A 21,897-nucleotide genomic window follows, 5' to 3' on the forward strand; every position below is an offset into this window, starting at 1 on the left:
TCTATTACAGGACGCCCGTTGCGCTACGCTTGTGCCCGTCGACTGCTGCCCCTCCAGCAAGGCCGCCGCCCATCGGACGTGGGGTCTGGAGTCACAGCTTTCGGGGCTCTTCTCCCCGTCTCCCTCTCTTTTCCCCCACCATCCAGAGGAAGCAAAAAGTGCGGCCTGGGTTTTTGTGACTCACGCCCTCTTCCTCGACAGCTATACTCGCGGTGAATGAAGCCAATTCGACTCATCGCGCCTTCCCTCTCGTCCGCCAGACTTCACATCGCCCCCCGAGCACATCGTCGTGTCCAAACGCTCGGCACCCGCCAGCTGTCGCTCTCGCGAACCCTCAACGCTTACCAGGTGCCCAAGCCGCGCAAGCGACACGACACCGCCATGACTTCCACCGCCACGACTCTCAAGGGTCAGCCCCTTGACAAGCCCGTCCTCGATGCCATGCTGCGGCGGCGCATGTTCTACACGCCCTCGTTCGAGATCTACGGCGGCGTCGGCGGTCTCTACGACTATGGGCCCCCCGGCTGCTCCCTCCAGGCCAACATCGTCGACCTGTGGCGCAAGCACTTCATCCTCGAGGAGGACATGCTCGAGGTCGACTGCACCGTTCTGACCCCGCATGAAGTCCTCAAGACCAGCGGCCACGTCGACAAGTTCGCCGACTGGATGTGCAAGGACCCCAAGAACGGCGAGATCATGCGCGCCGACCACTTCGTCGAGGCCATTCTCGAGGCCAGGCTCAACGGAGACAAGGAGGCCCGCGGCCAAAAGGTCGAAGAGAAGGACGACCCCAAAAAGAAGAAGAAGAAGGCCAAGTCGGAGGCTGTCAAGCTCGATGACGCCGTGGTCAAGGAATACGAAGAGGTCCTGGCCCGGATCGACAACTACGACGGTCCTCAGCTCGGCGAGCTTATCAAGAAGTACGATCTCAAGAACCCGGCCACCGGTCTCCTGCCGTCGGATCCCGTCTCCTTCAACCTCATGTTCCAAACCTCCATCGGTCCCAGCAGCAACCTGCCCGGCTACCTTCGCCCCGAAACGGCCCAGGGCCAGTTCCTCAACTTTGCCAAGCTTCTCGAGTTCAACCAGAGCCAGATGCCCTTCGCATCTGCCTCGATTGGCAAGTCTTATAGAAACGAAATCTCCCCACGTGCCGGTCTTCTGCGCGTTCGCGAGTTCCTCATGGCCGAGATTGAGCACTTCGTCGATCCGCAGGGTGGCAAGAAGCACCACCGGTTCCACGAGATCGAGAACGTCGAGCTAGTGCTCCTTGACCGCGACACCCAACTTTCCGGCAAGACTGACACCAGGAAAGTAGCTATTGGCCAAGCCGTCAAGGAGGGCCTCGTGGATAACGAGACGCTCGGTTACTTCCTGGCCCGCATCCACCTCTTCCTCGCCAAGATTGGTGTCGACCTGTCCAAGATGCGATTCCGCCAGCACATGCAGAACGAGATGGCTCACTACGCCACCGACTGCTGGGACGCCGAGCTGTTCACCACCTCCGGCTGGGTCGAGTGTGTTGGCTGTGCTGACCGCAGCGCGTATGACCTGAGTGTGCACGCCAAGAAGACCGGCGCGCCTCTGGTCGTTCGGGAGCGTCTCGATGAGCCCCTCGTCATCGAGGAGTGGCAGGTCGACATCGAGAAGAAAAAGTTTGGTCCCCAGTTCAAGAAGGACGCCAAGGCCGTGGAGACGGCGCTGCTCGCCACGTCGCAGGAGGAGCGTGAGAAGCTGTCCAATCAGCTGAGTGAGAACGGCAAGCTCACGATCGACGTTGCCGGTGTCAACGACGGCAAGGTCGAAGTCAGCGGCGACTCAGTCAAGATTGAGTTCCGCAAGAGAGTTGAGAACACGAGAGAATTCACACCTAATGTCATTGAGCCCTCGTTCGGTATCGGCCGGATACTGTACTCTCTGATCGAGCACAACTTCTGGACACGCGCCAGCGATGGTGGCGACGAAGCTCGCGGTGTAAGGCCCTCCACCTGTTTCTGTTTTATCCATTTTAGCTGTGACTCATATATGCTGACAATTTGGCCGCAGGTCCTCTCCTTCCCCCCTACCATTGCCCCTACCAAGGTGCTCATCGTGCCGCTCTCCTCGAACGCCCAGTTCAGGCCGCACATCAAGAAGATCTCGCAGAAGCTGCGGAGCCTTCACGTCTCGAGCCGCGTAGACGACTCTTCGGCCAGCATCGGCAAGCGGTACAGCCGTAATGACGAGCTCGGCACGCCACTCGGCATCACAGTTGACTTCCAGACTCTGCAGGACGGCACGGTTACTCTGAGAGACCGCGACTCCACGACGCAGGTTCGCGCCGACGAGGACACCATCACGAATGCCATCAAGTCACTTGTTGACGGCACCAAGACCTGGGAGACGATTTTGTCGGAGCTGCCCAAGTTCGAGTCGCAGGAGGTGGACATTGCGACTCGCTAAGAGCAGTATGAGGAGGTTGATGTCGGCACAGGCAGGTTAGAAGTAATCAGATACTAGAAAGAGATCTCTCTCGTGCAGAGTACATCATTTCACAGGACTACGTTTCCTATGCCCCTTGTTGGACGCAGCACCTTGCGCGGCTCTTTGAGATAACGTACGGGGCCGACGACCGGGCACCCATCTATGCAGGACGGATGGGATACAGTCCAATGCTTGAAGCCTCTCGGCCTCGAGCCATGAGCTCCGCACTGTGTCGTCGGGAGTGATCCGACTGGAACAAGTCTCTCTTGCAGCAATGGGTCGAGGAGGGCACGGCGTGGAGACGGGGGATCTGCAACGGACGCGGACCCCGGGGAGCGCTCATTGACGTAACTTTGGGGCCAGTCAATCAGTTTGATGAGCACAAAGCATCTTGATGCCATGTTCCGACGACAGGCGTCAACGCCAGCTTGGGAGACGGCAGCGGGCTGGCGTCGATTCAAACAAACAGGCCAGGTGGATGCTGGCAGGCTCCCCGCATCGGCCTAGCTTTACCAAGCAGGTAGTTATGGAGTACGCGGAGACGATGCAAAGACGGATGGATCCGCCGGTCTTGTGTCGTCGGTCAACGACGGGTGGACATCCGGGCACGCGCCGGGATGGCACGGTCAACTAGATCCGAGAGGCAGTAATAGGCCGACAGCATTGCAGGTGAGCATCCCACCTATTTTTTACTTCTTAAAAAAAGATTCCCCATCCGTGTCAATGTGAGGCAAAGCGGCCTCACGCCGCGGGCGGGAGACCTGAAACACTGCGAGTCCAGGCCTGGCGGTTGGGCGTCCAACACCGTCATCGCGTCCATCTCTCTTCCTCCGTCCACGCGTAAACTTGCTTGCCTGTGTCCACGTTTAGTCGTCCGGGAGGGCGCGGCGCGCATCGCATCGCCAAGGCGCGGCCGCCGCCGTTACGGGAGCGCACGATGATCATCGGCGAGCCTCATCGGGGTGAGAGAGGGAGGAAGAAGAAGAAGAAGGGAGGGGCTTGCAGAACGCGTTTCGGCTGTCACGCCTCCCCCCTCCCCCGGCGCGATGCAACTCTGCCAGAAACGGGCGCTGCTGGCCGCCTTCTCGAACGTGTCTTCCGTGCGAACGCGAACTCGGTGGTGGGTGGGGGGGAACACCCTACCTCGTGGGGAGAAACTGGTTTCAAGGAGGCTCAAGCAGCGTCATTGTGCGTCTTGGCTTGAGGCGGCGGGCCACGGCCACTAGCCGTATCGCCAGCGTGTGAGGCTGGTTGAGAAATTTATCATTGATTTTTCTGGAGACGGAGGGAGGAAAGGCGGCCGAGATGGGGGTGTTGAAAAGGGCTCTTGGCCGTGCCGATACGCATCTTGATATGTCTGCTGGCCGAGCGACTGGAAGCGAGTGGACGTTTCATGCCGGCAGCGCCCGGCGCCCTAGGTTTGGGAAGCTCTGTGTTGGACATGGGCTAGCATACTTGGGTACGTAGTCAGTCGGGTGGCTGCCGCCGCGGGACGACCGAGGACGATTGGCGATGGAGGGCCAAAATAGGAGAGAGGCGTTGGGCGCGGCGCCCTCAAACCCAATCCATGATGCAAATGCACGTTGCAGTGCCTGGATTGGATGGTGCCCGCCGCCCCCGGTGCGTCAAGTAACTTTAGGTAGGTTCAGGGGGAGGGGGAGGCTGCACGTCGCCCAAACGCGACCTGGATCAATTTCCATCCGTGGTGGGCGGCGTGCCACCCGCCCACTGAACTGGGGTGATATTGGGCCCCCTGGGAAGCCCCCCTTTACACTCTGCCCTCCTGCTCCTTCTCCTTGGGTGCCAACGAGGGGCCGCCCACCCACCCCGGTGCACCAGTGGCGACGGGTGCTGCCTCCAGGGCTGTACCAAGCACTCCATGTGTTAGTAGTACCTAGGTAGGTTGGTGGCTCTCTTCCCTTCCCTTCCAGTTCCCGCCACGCCTGACACCCGGGGACTACAGCATCGGGTGCACGCCTCATCGCACTGAAAAGAGTCGAGGGCTGGCCAGCCGCCACCGTATTGGGCAATCGGCGTATTTACTAACTTTGTCGTGTGAACGAATGACTGCTAACTTGGGTGGACGTCCGTGCGTGGAGGAGGCTCTCCTGGCGGGCTTGAACGATGCCGGCGCGATGATATCGTCCCGTGCGTCCCAGCCATCGTAGCGATAAACACCCATCATGTCCGCGCCTCACCATCGATGGAGGCACGGTAGAGCAAGTATCTTGGGGAGTGAGTGTCCACTGACCGTCGAGCGCTGCCCGCCGCCCTCCACCCTCGGCGAGGCTGGCCTTGATCCCTCTCCAGAGAGGCCTGGCAGGATACCGTCGTCGTCGCTCCATCTGCTGGCCTCCTTTTCATGAAATTAGGTAGCCATCATGGTAGGCACGTACGTACCTTGTTTAACTCAATTACTGTAATTGCGCCTTAACAAGGTACCTGTAGACTAACCTTTGCCTTTCGTGCCTCCTGACTGGGCCGGGCTGGGCTGGGGGAGGTGGCGGACGGTCCGGCCAGAGCCTGTTGCTCCATGCATTCCGTGCCCCCTAAACCCACCCATCCCATCCATGTGCCTCCTCCAACCCTCCCCGTTTCCCGTTGGTGCACTGCACTGGGCTCGCAGCGCATCTGCCTGGCTGGCGGGCGGGCGCCAGACTAACTAGCCCGCCACCACTGCACCTCACGCAGCTCTCCCGGGGCAGGACAGCAGCACCACCACCACCTCCTCCACCACCACACGGCGGGCAGCAACCACCACGCCACACCACCTCGACCCGTCTCGTCGCCCGACCTCCCTCTTCCCCGTTCCCACAACCTCCCCCCTCGACTTCGATTTGACCGGCCGACGACTACGCTCATACCCTCGACCGGCCGGCCCCTTTGGCCCTTTGCGAACCCAGCATCTCGCTCGCCAACCCCGCGACAATTCAACGACGACACAACGCACGCCTCTTGATACGCCCTCACCGCTGACTGCCCCGCCCTCTCCCGTTCCCCTATCCAGGCGGCCCCTGGGACCTTGTCAGGCCGCCCGCCCCTACAGGCGATCTCGCTCGAAACGTCTCGGCGTCCACTTCCCGGCGACACCTTTGCGCGGTTGCTCGCCGCTTCAACAACAACTCGCGCCCGCTGGCATTTCGCAATCGAAGGATTCCGTGGCCTGTCCCGTGCTTCGACGACGTTTCCTCCGCCGCCGTCATTTCCCCGGCAAGGCCCGCAGACCAGCCTCTCTCTCTCTCCCCCCTCCCCCGGACGTCCGCGCAGCCTTGAATGTCACTCCGTAAGGGCCGACCAGTTGCCATAATCGCCCGAGAATATCATACAGCTCGTGCGTTTATCGCCGTTTGATGCAAAATGGCGCAAAATAGGTGAGTCGCTTGGCCACAGTCCCCTTTGTACCGCAAGTTCGAACCGGCATGCGACGAGCCCCGGTCCGGGCGGGCTTATTGCCAAACGTCTGGGATAGCACACTGCGCCCCTATCACTATGCCGTCACCGTTCCTTCGCCCCATCACGACTCCCACGCTGCTCTGGCTCCGGCATCTCCTGCCACTCACTGGAGACGTGGGCTGCGTCACAGCTTGTCGGACCTGCTGGGGCCTTGACTTCATGATTCAGAAGAGCCGGCCTTCGACCGATCCATGGGTCCCCGACTCTCGTACGAAACACCAGTCCTGGCGGCCAGAAAGCTAACCGGGTTGCAGCATTTATTCATCCGGGCAGTTTATGAACCCTGGCCCGGCCCCCCGACCACCTGCCGACAATAGACCGCGATTGAATTTGACCCCGAGCACAAACCTCCCCGGGAGCATGGCCAACATGGCCATCTCCCCGATTCGTGGCACCGCCACCTCGACCTACTCGGGCTCCACCATCTCCCTGCCCATCGCCCGCCAGCAGTCCAACAACATGGATGGCATGGGCGGCGTCGCCGTCAAGAAGGAAGGCTGGGCGTCGGTCAAGGAAAGCAAAAACTTTATTCAGCCGTGGAAACAAAAGTACCTGGTTCTTCGCAAAGAATCCCTCGACTTCCACAAGACTGAGGGCGGCAAGGTCGCCTATACCCTGTACCTCAAGGACGTCGTCAACGTGGGCAGAGTTGAACAAGCAGGCACCATTTTCGAGGTGAAGAGGAAGGCCGACGGCGCCTCGAGCAGCCCCGGCGATGACGACGGCCAGACCAAGACGCTGCAGATCAAGGTCAAAAGCGACGACGACTTGTACGAGTGGATCGATTTCATCTACGGCGCATGTCCGGGCATGGGGGGCGTTAGCAACCCGACCAACTTCTCCCATGCCGTCCACGTCGGCTTCGATCCCTCGAGCGGAGAGTTCATCGGTCTGCCCCCGGAATGGTCAAAGCTCCTCAACTCGTCTGCCATCACCAAGGAGGACTATGAGCGCAACCCTCAGGCCGTCTTCGAAGTCCTCGACTTTTACACAGACCTCGCCAAGAGGGCCGAAAACCCGAATCAGTACTCGAGCCTCACCCCCACGCCTCCCGCCACGTCCCAGAACAAGCAGCTGGGCTACGCGGCCGGCAGCTCCATTGCGCCCCCGCGCCCGGCGCCGCCTACGCCCGCCCAGCGCGGGCCTGGCTACTCGACGACTCCGCCTGGCTCCAGCGGCGCCTCACAGAGGCGGCCGACCGTTGGAGAGCACCAGCAGCCACGGCAGCAGATGCAGGGCATGCCACCCAACTACGCGTCTCAGGATGCCGCTAGAGACGAGCAGCGGAGGAGGCAGTTGGAGGCACAGAGGCAACGGGATGAGCAGGACCGCCGAGAGCTGGAAGAGTACAATGCCTCGCTGCCAAAAACCAAGGTGCCTCTTGCCCAGCAGGAGATTGGTGGCGGCTACGGCGGTGGCGGCGGCGGCGGCGGCGGCTCGCTGCCGCAGTCGAACAGCGCCGAGAGGTTCAACCCCACGCGGGCAGCTCCGCCGGCGCCCAAGCCAAACGGCGGGCAGTCCAACGGCCTAAGGGCTCAGAGGCCTGCTCCGCCAGCTCCTGGGTCGGCGTCTCCCAGCCGGCTCCCGCAAAGCTCCCGCGACCCGTCAGCCCAAGCCCAACGGACACCCCGGACGGACAACTCGCCGGGCCCCAACGCCAGGTACCAGAATGGAAGCCAGGCATCCCAGCCGCGGCAGCCACAACCGCAGGCTCAGGGCTCTCGTCTCCCCGCGCCCGTCAAGCCTCTCAACGTGGCACCCAAAACGGGCCAGGCTCAACCGGCTGACGGCGTCAAGGCGGCGGAGGCGGCCCTCACGGCGAAGCCAGCGCCGTCGGAGCGCAAGCAGGACGTGCGCATGTCCACCATGTCGGAGAATGAGGTGATGGCGAAGCTGAAGGAGGCCGTGTCCAAAGACGACCCCAACATGTCGTACTCGAAGCAGAAGAAGATTGGCCAGGGAGCCTCCGGGTCCGTATACGTGGCCAAGATCAAGGACACGGCCCAGGGCATCGCCCGTGAGATTCTGCGCCAGCAGGGCAGCCGCGCGCAGGTTGCCATTAAGCAGATGGACCTCGCTCATCAGCCGAGGAAGGAACTAATCGTCAACGAAATCATGGTCATGAAAGACAGCAGGCATCGAAACATTGTCAACTTTCTCGACGCCTTCTTGCGTAATAATAATGCAGAGCTCTGGGTCGTCATGGAGTACATGGAGGGTGGCGCCCTGACGGACGTGATTGACAACAATCCGTCCATTTCGGAGGAGCAGATTTCTACTATCTGCCACGAGGTAAGCATCGGCCACACTTGCCGGAGAGGATTTCGAGGCTGACGAGAGTCTACTGTAGACGTGCCGAGGACTGCAGCACCTGCACTCCCAGAGCATCATCCACCGAGACATCAAGAGCGACAACGTCCTGTTGGACGCACGCGGTAACGTAAAGATTAGTATGTGCCCACTATTCATTACTATAAAACGTTGCCATGGTACATGTGGCCGCTAACGTTTGGCAGCCGATTTCGGATTCTGCGCCAAGCTCACCGAGACCAAGTCGAAGCGAGCCACTATGGTTGGCACTCCTTACTGGATGGCGCCCGAGGTGGTGAAGCAGAAGGAATATGGGCCCAAGGTGGACATTTGGTCCCTGGGCATCATGGCGATTGAGATGATCGAGTCGGAGCCGCCGTACCTAAACGAGGAGCCGCTCAAGGCCCTGTACCTGATCGCCACCAACGGCACCCCGAGGCTGAAGAAGCCCGAGAAGCTGAGCAAGGAGCTCAAGGCCTTCCTCTCCGTATGCCTGTGCGTCGACGTCAAGAGTCGAGCCTCGGCGGATGAGCTTTTGGCGCACGACTTCCTCAGGCACGGCTGCCCACTCGGCAGTCTGGCGGATCTGCTGGCATTCAAGAAGCACGCAAAATAAAGAGGCTCGGTCACGGGGCCCGCCATGCCATTCACATTCAGCCCTTATACCCGCAAATTATGCCGAACACTGGGGGAGGGACGTGGTTCGGCAAGGACGAAGGATGTCTGTTCATGCCGATAGCATGGACGACGACGACGACGAGGACAGAGCGGCGTTTAGGTTTGGGGGTATTTCCGCGTCCATGATGCAAGCGTCTGAGTAGCAAACGCCAAGTTGCGCGTCTGCGAAGAGTTGCGGGGTTGACAAGGAAGGCCGTGGCATAGGCGCCGGCGGCTGGTGGCCATATGTGTGTCCACAGACGCATATCCGCTCTTTGGGTCGCCACGACGAGGGGGGCCACAGGTTTCGCGCCAGCCCTGCATTGAGTAGCAGCGGAGGGAGACGCGCGTTGGAACCGGGCGCCTTGGGGTCAATTCATTTTGGTTTCTCCTTTGCAGATATACAGGGCTCGATAGACGACCAATAGCACAGGGACTACCACTGGAAGCAAGCAAACTGACTGACGGGCCGCGTGAGGACGGCTGACGGCAGGCACACACGCTCATGCCCCTCTTCGATGTAGAACTAGTCGCAGTCCATGTCATGCCAAGCGCGCGGTGTCGAACCGAGCTGGTGAGACGCGGCCCGCCAAGGGCCGGGGGCGTCAGTCACGTCGGCCGCGTTTCAGGATGATGGCGCATTTGGCGGGCAGCAGAAGCTCCGCGATGGACAAGAGGGGCAGCCATGCGTACACGTACTTAAATAGTACGTATTCGGCCAGGACGGGGGCGCGCACGTTTGGGGACGGGCACACGTTTGGGAGAGTTGTGTAACTATAGGAGCTCCGAGACGCGCTGCGGCCACCGGACAAGGGGACGGCGGCGGGCAATGCCGTTGCAAGCGTTCAGGCAAGGCGCATTCATGTCTTGGTACTTTGTAGTTACTCTAGTGGACACGGCAGCTCCATGACATGTTTCGGACAACAGACATCTATCAACTGGAGGAACAAAGATACCGCGACCATGACTTTATCATCGACGAGACAGCAACGTCGATGTGCATCTGCGAGGGTCCATGGCAATATTCATCTTCATTTGTATCATTAGGGCCCGTTCATTGCCTGACAGTTAGGAGGACTCAAGGCGATGATGGCTGGTGGTGACCTCTTGGCTTTCCATACACGAGCGTTTCGAATCCAACAATTTCAACAACAACAAACAAACAGTCAATCCTCAGCCAGGCATTTCCACGTGCCAGCGCGGCGTCCCAGGACCAGCGGGTAACTCGGACGCAGCCCCTGGATTCTTTGGCTCCACGAGGCCTTCTTCTAGGTCGCCGTCGCCGGGGGTGGCGGCGGTGGCATCGCCGTCGTGGTCATGATGATGATGATGAAGAAGAGAGGCCGCGCCACGGTGTCGCCGGACCAGGTAGACGATGGTGACGGCAGAGGCGCACAGCACCGCCAGGCCGCCGACTGCGCCCCCGACGATGATGCCGCTCCACGCGGTGTTGTTGGGCGCCGCCCCGCCGCCGCCCTTGGATCTCCCCTGGTTCTCCGCGCCCTCCTGGCCGCTGCTGGGTATCGTTGTTGTGGCCGTGTGGTTAGGTGGCGGAGACGTCTTCGTCGTCGTCGTGGCGGTGGTAGTGGTCACGGGCGATGCAGTTTCGGAAGATGACAAGGACGCGGGCCGCGACGAGCGTCGTGCTCCTGTGGGGGACGGCGTGTTTGGAGATTTACCCGCCGTGGTGGTGGTGGTGGTGGTGGCGATGGCAGATGCCGTCGTCTTGGTCCCCTCGCCGGTCGTCGAAGAGCCGCCGGCTGCTTGCGCGGTGGTGGATCGGCTCCCCGCCGGCGCCAACGTCGTCGTCGGATATATCAGGTAGTGATCAGTTGAAAGGCCCAGGCCGCAGCCGATGGACGCGTACGTTGGCTCGTCGGGCCCGAGTATCAGCAGGGCTGTCGAGCAGTGCTTGCCGCCATCGCTACAGTATACGACGTCGAATGGTTAACAAAGAAGAGCGCTGTGCGCATGATGATGATGGTGATGATCATGGCGCCCGTGGGGGATAGGGAGGAGGGGGAGGGACATGCAAGCAGTGGAAAGGGTTTCTTCTTGTTCTTTCCCAACATACCAAGTGGTGGTCAAGTCCGGCCTGTCCACGGCGTCGCACGCGTCCTTGCAGCCGTGGTCGTCGACGCAGCTGCCGGGGAGGAAGCAGCGCACGGTGTCCACGATGCTCGTCGCGCAGACGCCCCAGATCCCTTGTATCGCGTCGATGCGGCAGTCGAAGCCCGGGTCCGGGATCAGGGGCTCGGACGGGTTGCCGTCGCGGAAGCCGCAGGCGATGGCCGAAGACTGCGACGCGGGGGACGAGGACCATGACGATGGCGACGATGATGATGACGAGGCTTGTCGTTGAGAAAGCGCGTTGGGGCTCGCCGTGTCGTTTGGGTTCTTGGCCCAGTTGCTCGCGGTGGTGGCGGCGGCGGTGTTGGTGGCATGGACAAAGGCCGCGCTCGACACGGGTCTGATGTTGAGGATGAGGAAGAAGAATAGGGAGGAGAAGAAGAGTGATAAAGGAAGCAGCGAGGGCGGTAGCACCGCCATCATGTGTCCCGTTGCAGCGTGCGGGAAGCGCAAGACAGGGGCAGATGTCTGTCTGTCTGCTTTCTTGGGCTTCCACGCAGTAGTAGCAGCCCTTTGATCGGTCAAGATGCAGAGACTCTCTGGCTTTGGAAAACCGAGTACATGTCGTCGTCGTCGTCGTCGTCGTCGTCGTCGAGGGATGGGCCATGGGCCGTGGGCCACAGGTGAACACTCCTTTGTACTGCGCGGAGACGAGAGAGAGGCCCTGGCATCCAGGACCACCACCAGCACAACAACCACCACCATCATCATCAGCATCAGCGGACAAGGCGCGTTGGTTTCATGATGCCCCCGTTGCTTCGTACACGGCCCGTGCTGTGCGTGTCGTTCGAGATTGGACCAGCAGGCAAGGCAATTCTACTCCCCCTTTGTTCGCGAGGGAAAATGAACTGCGGCAGGGGGGGAGCCGAGCCCTGTGTTGTGCCGTTTGGGGTTCGCGTTCGACGGGCGAGTCTCGATGAGACGACATGTTTGCTCGCGTGGGCGAAATATAGCAACCAAACGGAGCCATGCGGCAAGTAGACCCCGCGATGTCGACGAACCAACAACGGCTTCCGAGGACCCTCGCTCTGCCACTGGATGACGGACAAATAAGAGTGCACGGTGTGGGCGACAACATCCATCATGGGATGTTGACGCAGTAGTAGAATGTCGGATGTTGTTCACAACCGGATTCCCAGAGGAGTCTTCTCCCGTCGCGGCAGCTCCCGGACGGGGGGCCGGCCCTCATCCAACATATATAAGCACTTGAGCCCCGGCACTCGGGCATGTCATGACAAGTTCCCGTCTTCCCTGGCCGTACGGTAAGACGACACGAAGAGCTTCGCTACTACCTCGACTTGGACTTGCGAACTCATGTGTGCCGGGTCTGCCGCAGTTGCTAAGCAGCGTGGACAAAGGTCCTCCTCAGCATCACGCCGTGCGTTGCTGTCCACTAAAGACTGGTGCTTGGCGAATATCCCCGCCATCGGGGGAGACGAAGTTTGGGCGTGGAAAGGGGTTTTTGTTTTCTTTTTTGGAACGCTGACGAGGACAGGTTGGGACTCATCGTGGCCTGCAGTACTCTCCACCTGTCTTTGCTGAAGATGCTCTGCAAGGGGCTGTGTGTTGTCAACAGCAAGCGTGGGTACGTAAGGTAGGGATGCTCTTCTTGACTCTGGCCGATGAAGACGGGCGACTGGCTGCAGGAGAGACACAGCGAGAGGAAGGACGATTCTGCAGCAACAACAAAAGTGTTGGGGCTACATGCATTGTTGTGTGTTTTGAACTCTTTGGGCGACGGTACCTCGCTCGCTCCCTTGCTGAAGCCTTCCTGGGGGCAGTCATCATCGAGTTGACGTCGTCGGTGCTGGATGCCTGCCCATGGAAGAAAGCTCGCCGGCCAAGTCTCGCGCCTCGAGTTGTGATCGTGACGGGGGAACCTACGAGAGCACTCACTAGCCGCCCCCCGTTGAGCCTGTCTGGCAGAGGATGAAGAGACAGGCACGGGGTTGGAGACTATCCGCAGTCGCCAGGCTTGACACACACCGTACTACATACGAAGTACGTACATGTATAGAAAGCGGATGCGCATGTGTGGATGTGTGTGTGTGTGGATGTGGGCGTTTGGGATGCGCGATGAGCGGGTGATTGCAGGGCGGAGACGGCGCCGTGAGGTTGATGAAGGACGGCCCACGACTGGCGCCACACGCATACATGATGATACATGGCGCCTCGATGATCTTTTGGTAGTACTACTACGTACATCCATCTATCCGACATTGAACTCCCCCGTTGCGGCCCGCGAGCCACGATTCGGCCGCGCGTCGTCGGCCTGGAGAGAACGACCATTCCCCTCTCTTCATCCTCCCCGCTCTTTCAGATTGAAACGGTTCAAGAGCAATGTTCACGACCAAAGAGGAGGAGGGGTCGGGATAACTAGACAGGGGGGGGGGGGGGGGGGGGGGGGGGGGGGGGGGGGGGGGGGGGGGGGGGGGGGGGGGGGGGGGCCCTCGTGGGGCCGTTGGCGGGACGAGGCGAGCGAGCGAGTCTTGTATGTTCCATACCTAGGTAGTCCTCCCCTGTCAAGTGCTGGATGTGCGTGCATGCACACAGAATGTTACCTATTGGTTATCAGGTACGTCAAGTAAGTTGGTTAGTATAACTGACACGGGGTTTCGAGACGGGACTCAGGGAGAGGCTGCGCAACCCCGAAGGGCTTGCCTTGCTACCTTACCTATCGTGTATACAAGGTGCAGCACGGAAAAAGACGAGGCAAGGCAAGGCAAGGCAAGGCAAGGCAAGAATTGCAAGGGATAAAGGAGTTGTGGAGATTGGGGGCCGGTTTCCGGTTTCGAGGCGCTGCGCAGAAGCAACGCGTGGCCCTGAAAAGTCGCCAGGCGCAAACATTTGAAACGGGAACAAAAAGTGCAATCTGTAGTGTAGCTGCTGTAAACTGTAGTAGTAATACCTACACTACCTAGTAGTAAGAAGTGCTGATTAGAAGGGGAGGGGAGGGGGGGAGATGTCGAAAAAGGGGGACCCTCCCCTGTTTCTCCTGAATTGGGCTGGAGGAGGGGGGGGGGGGGGCCGCCTCCTTGCAGCTCCCGGCGCCGGCAAAGGCAAGGGCCTCCTTCGCCGTTCCTCCTCCGCACATGTGTGTGTGCGTGTGCGTGTGCGTGCGTGTGCGTGTGCATGTGTGTGTGTGTGTGTGTGTGTGAAGCGCGGTTCGTACCGCCATCCCGCACTGCAGTGAAGGAAAGGGGGGATAACCAGCGCAAATGGCCAGCGGTGATCCGAGAGCCGCCCGCCCGCCTCCCCCATGGCATCCATCCCACCCCATTCCATCCCATCCCATCCCGTCGTCCCATCAAATGCATGGCCAATCAAGGACAATGTCGGCCAAAAAATAATAAAACAAGGGAGCCATGGGGACGAAACTTTTAAAGGCTTGCTTGCCGTGGCCGAACGAGTTGGTGGGAGGGAGTCAATTGGCTTGGGCTTGGCCCCGAAGGAGGAGGGGTTGGTTGGCCGGCAGGTCACCCGAGGTGGCACGTTTGCCGCTGTCAGGATGCTGGAGCCGCGCACTAAAAAAGAGCGAGAGGGTGCCAGGTGGTTACTAACTTTTGTAGGTATAGGTGACTACTAACCGTAACTACCTACTGCACTAGCAGCAGCAGCGTCAACATGTAACATGGCAGCGGCACGCCTTGAGCTCTCTATCTCTTGCTATCGCTCTTCAACCAGCTGCACGCACGCACGCAGAAAATAAAAAGTTGCCCATTGTGCCGAGGCGACACGACGCAACATGCCAAGTACCCGGCCCCCCGGCACGGCAAGGCAGCTTCGAGGCGAGCTGGCCTCACCGATTCGGTGTCACGCACGCATGCGACGAGGCTTGGCTTGGGCTTCGGTGTGCAGCCCACGAATTTTGTTTCAAAAAAAAATTACTAAGAAAATATTTTTTTTTCCTGCCTTCTCTTCAACAAGAAAAGGAATGCAAGTGCGAGGCGAGGTCGAGGCGGCGCAGTGCCAAGGGCCGGTGACTGTACCGTTCGTCGTCGTCATGTTGTTTGAGCATGGACCAAGTATCCGTACGTCGAACCGCGACAGGCAGCGAGAGATGATAGGGAGAGCCGGTTGTCTGTTTGTCTGTCTCTCTGTCTGTCCGTACGTCGGCTGCTGCATCGCACGTTTGGGCCAAGCCGGCACGCACGCACGCACGCACGCATACATGCATGGACCGACCTCGTGCACCGAAAGCTGTGATCCGGCCACTACCTATGCACATAGGTGAGCCCCAAACCTCACCGCCGATGCGTGGTGGTCTGCCCACCGAAGGAGGCCCATGCTTCTTGCTCCATGAGGGTTGCTGTCCTACCTCGAGGGATCCGTACATGCGTGTGCGGTCAAGGCACACACACACGGTAGAGCCATAACTACTACCATCCCATCAGATGGCAGCTGCTGGCGCGTGCTCCGGTCAAGGAGGTGGGATGGGAGGACGAACCGTACCAAGGCTGCAGTCACGTTGCAGGTGCGATGCATGGTGCGGTAGCGACACCGAACAGCTGTGGTAACGAGAGCCCAGGTACCAGCTACGGCACTTTATAGGTACCGACCTACCTACTACCGTGGCGCCCAGCAATACCTTAGGTACGAACTTGAAGGTTCCCGTCCAGTTCCCAGGCTCGAAGCCCCCCACCCCAGGCCTCCATCCGTCAGTCAGGCACTGCGCCGGCCCAGCCAGCCACCGCCCACAGCGCGTGCTCCAAAGATGGAAGGAACCCCCGTTCACCAGGCCATCCTCTGGCCGTAGCGGCGCTCCGCTCCACGTGCGCTGCTCTCCAGGGCTCCCCCGTCCCGCGCAGTGGATGGAGGCCCCAGCACCCACCCATCCCCCCAAGGTAAGGTGTACCTTAGTAGTAGACCTCACCTACACTGCTCAGGTGCCCTCCACTGAAGGTGCCTTGTTCGGTACTGCCTTAGGTGCTGAGGTCCCGGCCCACAGATAGACGATGGGCTGCGCGCCGCCCTGAGCTCCAGCCGTGGAGTCTGCCCAGGTGGGGCAGCCCAGATGGTAGGCGGGCACCTGGGCGCCTTGAGTGCTGTACGAAGTACGGAGTACGTTGCGTTAGTACCTCGAGTCCTCAAGACGTGCCAGCAGCTGGAGCGTTTCCACCCCCGTCGCCCATCCCCGTCCATCCCCATGCGCCAACCACCGGCCAGCGGCGGCGACCTCTTTTAGCTGTTGACACTCACCAAGTTACTCGTCCTGTCTGCCTCCTGGCATCTCCATCCGCCCATCCATCCATCCATCCATCCATCCCTCCCATCCATCCGATCCACCCACATCCTTTCACCAGGCTCTCCTCCCAAATCTCCTCCCCTCTCTGGCCATCACCCCTCGCCGTCTCTACCTCTCTCCCGCTACAACTCACCCTCTCCCCCCCCCCTCCTCCCAATGAGGCCTGTATATTGATCCGTCGGTGCTTCGTTTCTGCTTCGTCTCTTTTTCCCGGCGCCCTCCTGCTCGCCGCCTTGCGTCACTGCCTGTGGAGAGAGAGAGACGCGGCCAGGGCATACACACTACCACGCCCCTCGCGCGTGCGTGCGTGCGTGCGTGCGTTCCTTCATTCCCGGGTCCATACGACGACCACGACGACCACGACTACGACAGCGGCGACGACGGCCACCATCAAGACGACAGGGCACGACGCCATTCTTGCACATCGGCTTGTCGCAGTATCCTCTTGTAATACTGGTTACTAGAACCACCTGTCGTTTATTCTCCTCATCGACTCTTGGCGCCACCTGCCCACGACCGACCGACCGACTTACCGACCGCCGCACATCTTGCTACGTCAGCAGCTTCAACCGGACCCCCGACTTTCGACCTTACTTTTTTGTTGCTCTTCCATGGCGGCGTCCGCAACATCCTGATCTGCCACGCCAGCCGCACACCAACACGTCGTTGCGGCCCCCCCGCCCCTACAATCCGTCGGCCGCTCCAGCTCCTCCGAAAATAATACTCCCCTACTTCGCGCTGCGCCGGCCCCTTCGCCAGACTCTTCACGCCCATTGTGCCATGCGGCCGGACAGGTAATCGATAATGTCAATGTCCAGATCTGATCAGATGGCCCCTGGGTACTCGCACCATCCGCCCACCGCCACCTCCCAGAGCCACCGCTCGCACTCCCCGTCTGCCAACAACGCATCTGTGCCCGACGGCTCCGTTCCACCTGCCAGGTCTCCCTTTGGTCTCGCTCACAACGGCATCATGGCCGGCAACTCGCGCTCCGGCGCCGGCTCTCCGTCCCATGATATGGCCGGCTCCGGAAGGCTCTTTTCTAAAAGGTCAGTGAACCGGCAAACCTTGTTCGCGTTGCCCCGTCATTGCGTGCTCTTTAAACGCCATGCGCGTCGCGTTCAACCTTACTGACCCCGACTCTTGTTTTGATTGTGCAGAGCCAGAGAGATCCAAGCCCAGGAGGGCATTCCCAGTCTTCCTTTAAACCCCTGGGGCGGCCCGCCGACCAGTGGTAACTCGACCCCTCTCCGCGAAAACATTCCCGAATCCCCAACCGACGGCTTTCCCGATTTCGGCCAGCTCCCCACGCCCGACACCCTTCCCCAGACGCGCAGAGCCCGCGCCGGCACCGTCCCATCCAGATTTCCCCCGGGCTTGGGGTCGTCCAACCCTCTGCTGAGCATCCCTGGTTTCGCGGCAAAGTCTGCACGGGCCACGCCGTCGCAGAGCCCCTTCAAGTCCCCCTCTCCGAACCTTGACCCCGAAAGCACCCAAGGCAGCGGCTCTGCCCTGCTCTCTCGCCTGCGAGCCGGTTCCATGCCGCAGCGCAGCCCCTTCTCTACCGTCCCCGGCACAAGCTCCCCCTTCGGTCCCTCCATCTTCAGCAGCAGCTGGAATCCGGCCGCCGTCGGCCGCGAACGGGGTTCTACTCTGGCGAGCATCGCCAGCGTCGGTTCCAACGGCCCAAGCTCGCCCTCTCATTCCCAGTTCTCCAAGGAGGGCGGCGCCGACTCGGACGTGCACATGCGAACCCTCGACTATCTCGGCCTGGCCGAGACTCCCCAGCCCCCGCGAGCCCAGCTGGCCACGCCCTACATGGCCAACAATTGGCAGCAAGCCAGCCGCTTCCGTTCCTATTCGGTGAACAACAAGGACAAGTATGACAAGTATGCCGGCGACGGTGACGAGGAGGCGTACGAGGTCGACGGTATGGCCATCGACCCCCGCTACGCCGCACTCATCCAACAAGAGCTGGCTGCAACCAATGCCGCTATCCACAACCACAACCTCGCTGTACAGGCCTTTGCGAACCAGGCCTCGGCCAACCGACCTCGCGCTCGCACCACTGGCGTCCTGGACGCCCCTGCGGACCACCTGCGAGTCTATATGGGCGCCAATGCCGCTACTCCGAGTGCCTTGGGCACGGCTGAGATCCGTATGCCCGAGGAAAAGGAGTACGGCGACTTGCCACAAGCAATTGCCAACATGAACCTGGGCAAGTCCAACAGCCGCAACAACGGCCTGCTGAGCGCCGACGAGCAGGGGCTCGAAGGTCCCACGAGCGCTCTTTGGCTTGGCGGCGTGCCAACCTCGACCACCACCACGACTCTTGTGGAGATGTTCAAGGTTCACGGTCCCATTACGTCTGCCCGAGTCTTGACGCACAAAAGCTGTGGCTTTGTCAACTTCGAGAGGGTGGACAGCGCCATCTCGGCAAAGGCGAGCATGAATGGTAAGGAGATCTTCCCCGGCTCCGGACCCATCCGCGTCAACTTTGCGAAGCCACCATCGGCATCCAACACGCCCGGCCACGATGGCGCCTACCCGTCCCCGAGCCCCGACCCGCATTCCAGGAGTCAGGAGTCGACCCAGACGGCCGCTACTAGCTCCAGCGCAGAGGCCGCGCGAAGTCTGGGGGCGAGCACTCCTACTGTTCCCCCGCTTCGCGACCTGACGGGCGATATTCTCGACATTGTAGGGCAGTTCGGAGCACCTGAAGACGACAAGGTACAGATCGCAGGCTTCGTCCAGGCCGCCATCCAGTACGATGCCTATGTCGAGGAGATACCGCCCATCCGCGAGCCGACGCACACCAGAGTCCACGACGCGCCCAGGCTGAGGGACATTCGCAAGCGGATTGACAATCAGCTCATGTCCCAGGCCGATATCGAGAACGTCGCCATGGAGATGCTGCCCGAGATGGCGGAGCTTTCCTCGGACTACCTAGGCAACACGGTGGTCCAGAAGCTCTTTGAGAACTGCAGCGACCCGGTGCGAGACGCCATGCTTGCTGAGGTCGCTCCGCATCTCGCCGAGATTGGCGTCCATAAGAACGGCACGTGGGCAGCCCAGAAGATCATCGACGTGTGCAAAACGCCCGACCAGATGACCACGATTGTCCAGCATCTCCGGCCGTACACGGTGCTCCTGTTCCTCGACCAATTTGGAAATTACGTTCTGCAAGGCTGCCTCAAGTTTGGGGCGCCTTTCAACGAGTTCATCTTCGATGCCATGCTGAGCCGGACGTGGGAGATCGCCCAAGGCCGATTTGGTGCCCGCGCCATGCGGGCGTGTCTGGAGAGCCACCACGCCACCAAGGTTCAGCAGCGCATGCTCGCGGCCACCATTGCGTTGCACAGCGTCCAGCTCGCGACCAACGCCAATGGCGCCCTCCTGCTCACCTGGTTCCTCGACACGTGCACCTTTCCCCAGCGACGCACTGTCCTTTCGCCACGGCTCGTCCCGTACCTGGTCCATCTGTGCACGCACAAGGTCGCCTATCTTACGGTGCTCAAGGTCATCAACCAGAAGGCTGAACCCGATGCCCGTGACACGATCCTGAAGGCTCTGTTCTTCGCGCCCAATGATCAAGTCCTCGAGGCAATCCTCAGCGATCACCAATGCGGTGCCACCCTGATCTTCAAGGTGCTGACAACGCCCTTCTTTGACGAGAGCATCCGGCCGCAGGTCGTGGAGAACGTCAAGAACGTACTCGTCAAGATCAAGGCCCAACCCAACCAAGGCTACAAGCGGGTCATGGACGAAGTCGGCTTGTCCACCCGGCCTGCGGGTCCGAATCGAGAGCCGAGCTCGCACAACGAGCCACGCCAGCGGCCAACCTCTCGACAGAACAGCGGCACCAACGGCCATCACCCCCAGCAACAAGCCCACGCCAACAACAACAACAACAAGTCCTTCTACAACCCGAGCCATACTCCGTCCAACCCCCCGGGCTTTGAGGGCGCCTATGGCCTCCAGAGGAATGACAGCGCCGAGGCAGGCATGCCCGGGTTCCCGGCGTACAATCAGAGCATGATGTACAACGCGCCCGCGGGGCCCGTGCCGCCTGCCGTCAACCTCCAGCAGATGCAGTACCAGCAGAACATGATGGCGAGACAGACGCCGCAGATGAACTACAGCTTCCCGCCTATGCAGCCAGGATACGGAGGCTTCGCCACCCCTGGCCCGGCCGTGGACCAGTTCCGCCAGCAGCCCATGCCGAATGGGAGCCCAATTCAGCCTTCCACGTCGCAGGTCCCACAGATGCCTACCACCCAGGCCGCCTACGGGCCGCCTGGCTTTAGCGTCCCCATGGGCGGCGGCAACTATCCGTACGCCAGTATGCCCGGCATGCAGAACATGGCTTACATGCAGCATGAGCAAGGAAACGGTCGGCGCGGCCGCGTACGTGTACCCCAGTCGTCTTATTCTGTTCACTGCGCTGAAATGAAAAAACATGGCTAACCCGACTCAGAGGTGATTTTCAACAACATAGCACGGCGATGACGGCCGACTGATCCTGTGAGGCAGGCATGGTCCTGCACACGATGTCAGCGCCGCCCTTGGTGGGGAGGTTTCCCGGTCGGCAAGCGGCCTTTGTGATAGTTGTGCTCGGAGTTGGGAAAGGGAAAGGAACGTTGAAAAACATTTCGGTAGACGCTCGCCACTCGAGAAGGAGGGGGGCCATGCCAGAGACGAGATTCGTGATAGAGAGGCAAAGGTCACCAAGACAGTCAGCATCAGCATGTTGACCGCAGTTCCGTCCCGGCTTGCTTCGGGCGGGGGTTTGGGGGGATTTCTGGTGGTCTCAGGTACCTGCTTCTGGCCTGCTGTCGGGCGCATGGATGGTGCGGGCCGGCCTCGCCCTATGCATGTCGCCGCCCCGGCTGCACCAGGGGCCCGGGCGCCTTTTGCATGTCTTATTACTTTTCTCTTCTGCTTCGATTCTCTCGCTTCGATTACTCATGATGACCGTCATGTCACTATATTATTTTTTGAATTGAACCTGGTTCAACCAAAGTCGTGGGTGAGGAGCGGTCTGATGTTGAGGCTTGTGTGGTGCCGTGCACCGCGCGACCAGCCAGCTAGTCGAGGTTTAAATATGTCTTGTTTGCTTACTTCAGTATATATATCGTGTTCTTTGTTTCCCATGGGGGGATATGTTGCCGCTCGGCGGTGGGATACCCATCATCAGGTAGGTTGGTAAAAGCAGGTAGAGTAGGCAGGTAGGTACCTTCGTTGGTAAGGCGAAACAAGGCAAGGCAAAGCAAGGCAAGGCGAGGCAAGTCGAGGCGAGGCCGGGTAATGAGGCGAGGCAAACAAAGTGAGGCCAAGACGTTGGTCGGAAACATACCTACCTACGTACCTTACCTATGTACGTAGCTGACCTCAGCCCCCCGATACTGGTCCGTCCAACTCCCCCCGTGTTTGAACGTGCGGTAACCCCATCGTCCGTCCGTCCGTCCGTCCGCCTGTCAGCCCAGACAGATGATGATATTGACAGACGGAAAGGACGGACGACGGGGAGAAGCATTCATGGGTATCGTCAAGGCGCTGCTGCTGCTGCTGCTGCTGCTGCCTCTCTTCTCATGAATTTAATCGCCACGTTAGACAAGAGGGGACGGGCGGAACACGCA

General features: G+C 60.4%; 4 protein-coding genes across 5 annotated transcripts; 3 read left to right on the forward strand and 1 right to left on the reverse strand.

Annotated features, from left to right (window-relative positions):
• Window positions 1–381: 381 nt before the first annotated feature.
• GRS1 (Glycine--tRNA ligase) lies at window positions 382–2,442 on the forward strand (the record flags this gene model as incomplete). The annotated part of the gene is made up of 2 exons (XM_047981880.1): window positions 382–1,974; window positions 2,047–2,442. 2 exons carry the CDS (start codon window positions 382–384, stop codon window positions 2,440–2,442), a joined length of 1,989 nt encoding a protein of 662 aa, XP_047837841.1.
• A 2,627-nt stretch (window positions 2,443–5,069) lies between these two features.
• On the forward strand, window positions 5,070–9,734 carry CLA4_1 (Non-specific serine/threonine protein kinase). 2 transcript variants are annotated; one of them, XM_047981881.1, is made up of 4 exons: window positions 5,070–5,834; window positions 6,171–8,208; window positions 8,267–8,366; window positions 8,433–9,734. In XM_047981881.1, the coding sequence occupies exons 1-4, from the start codon at window positions 5,821–5,823 to the stop codon at window positions 8,840–8,842; spliced, it is 2,562 nt and encodes an 853-aa protein (XP_047837842.1). In that variant the 5' UTR covers window positions 5,070–5,820; the 3' UTR covers window positions 8,843–9,734. The 2 variants fall into 2 exon arrangements, with proteins under 2 accessions (XP_047837842.1, XP_047837843.1); XM_047981882.1 differs by having other exon boundaries at window positions 5,070–8,208.
• Window positions 9,735–9,780: 46 nt separating this feature from the next.
• Window positions 9,781–11,436, reverse strand: JDV02_000998 (uncharacterized protein; the record flags this gene model as incomplete). The annotated part of the gene is made up of 2 exons (XM_047981883.1): window positions 9,781–10,807; window positions 10,958–11,436. 2 exons carry the CDS (start codon window positions 11,434–11,436, stop codon window positions 10,057–10,059), a joined length of 1,230 nt encoding a protein of 409 aa, XP_047837844.1. The 3' UTR covers window positions 9,781–10,056.
• Window positions 11,437–16,254: 4,818 nt separating this feature from the next.
• JDV02_000999 (uncharacterized protein) lies at window positions 16,255–21,296 on the forward strand. The gene is made up of 3 exons (XM_047981884.1): window positions 16,255–17,307; window positions 17,419–20,665; window positions 20,736–21,296. The coding sequence occupies exons 1-3, from the start codon at window positions 17,063–17,065 to the stop codon at window positions 20,739–20,741; spliced, it is 3,498 nt and encodes a 1,165-aa protein (XP_047837845.1). The 5' UTR covers window positions 16,255–17,062; the 3' UTR covers window positions 20,742–21,296.
• Window positions 21,297–21,897: the final 601 nt, after the last annotated feature.

Source organism: Purpureocillium takamizusanense, chromosome 1 (assembly GCF_022605165.1).
Source record: "Purpureocillium takamizusanense chromosome 1, complete sequence".
Lineage (NCBI taxonomy): Eukaryota > Fungi > Ascomycota > Sordariomycetes > Hypocreales > Ophiocordycipitaceae > Purpureocillium > Purpureocillium takamizusanense.

What these genes read in the sequence shown, in the direction of transcription:
- JDV02_000999 (XM_047981884.1), top strand. Translation starts at nt 17,063, where the DNA reads ATGTCAATGTCCAGATCTGATCAGATGGCCCCTGGGTACTCGCACCAT. An exon ending in GGAAGGCTCTTTTCTAAAAG is followed by an intron (nt 17,308 to 17,418) that starts GTCAGTGAACCG and finishes TTGATTGTGCAG; the next exon opens with AGCCAGAGAGATCCAAGCCC.
- CLA4_1 (XM_047981881.1), top strand. An exon ending in TTTCTACTATCTGCCACGAG is followed by an intron (nt 8,209 to 8,266) that starts GTAAGCATCGGC and finishes AGTCTACTGTAG; the next exon opens with ACGTGCCGAGGACTGCAGCA. An exon ending in ACGCGGTAACGTAAAGATTA is followed by an intron (nt 8,367 to 8,432) that starts GTATGTGCCCAC and finishes AACGTTTGGCAG; the next exon opens with CCGATTTCGGATTCTGCGCC.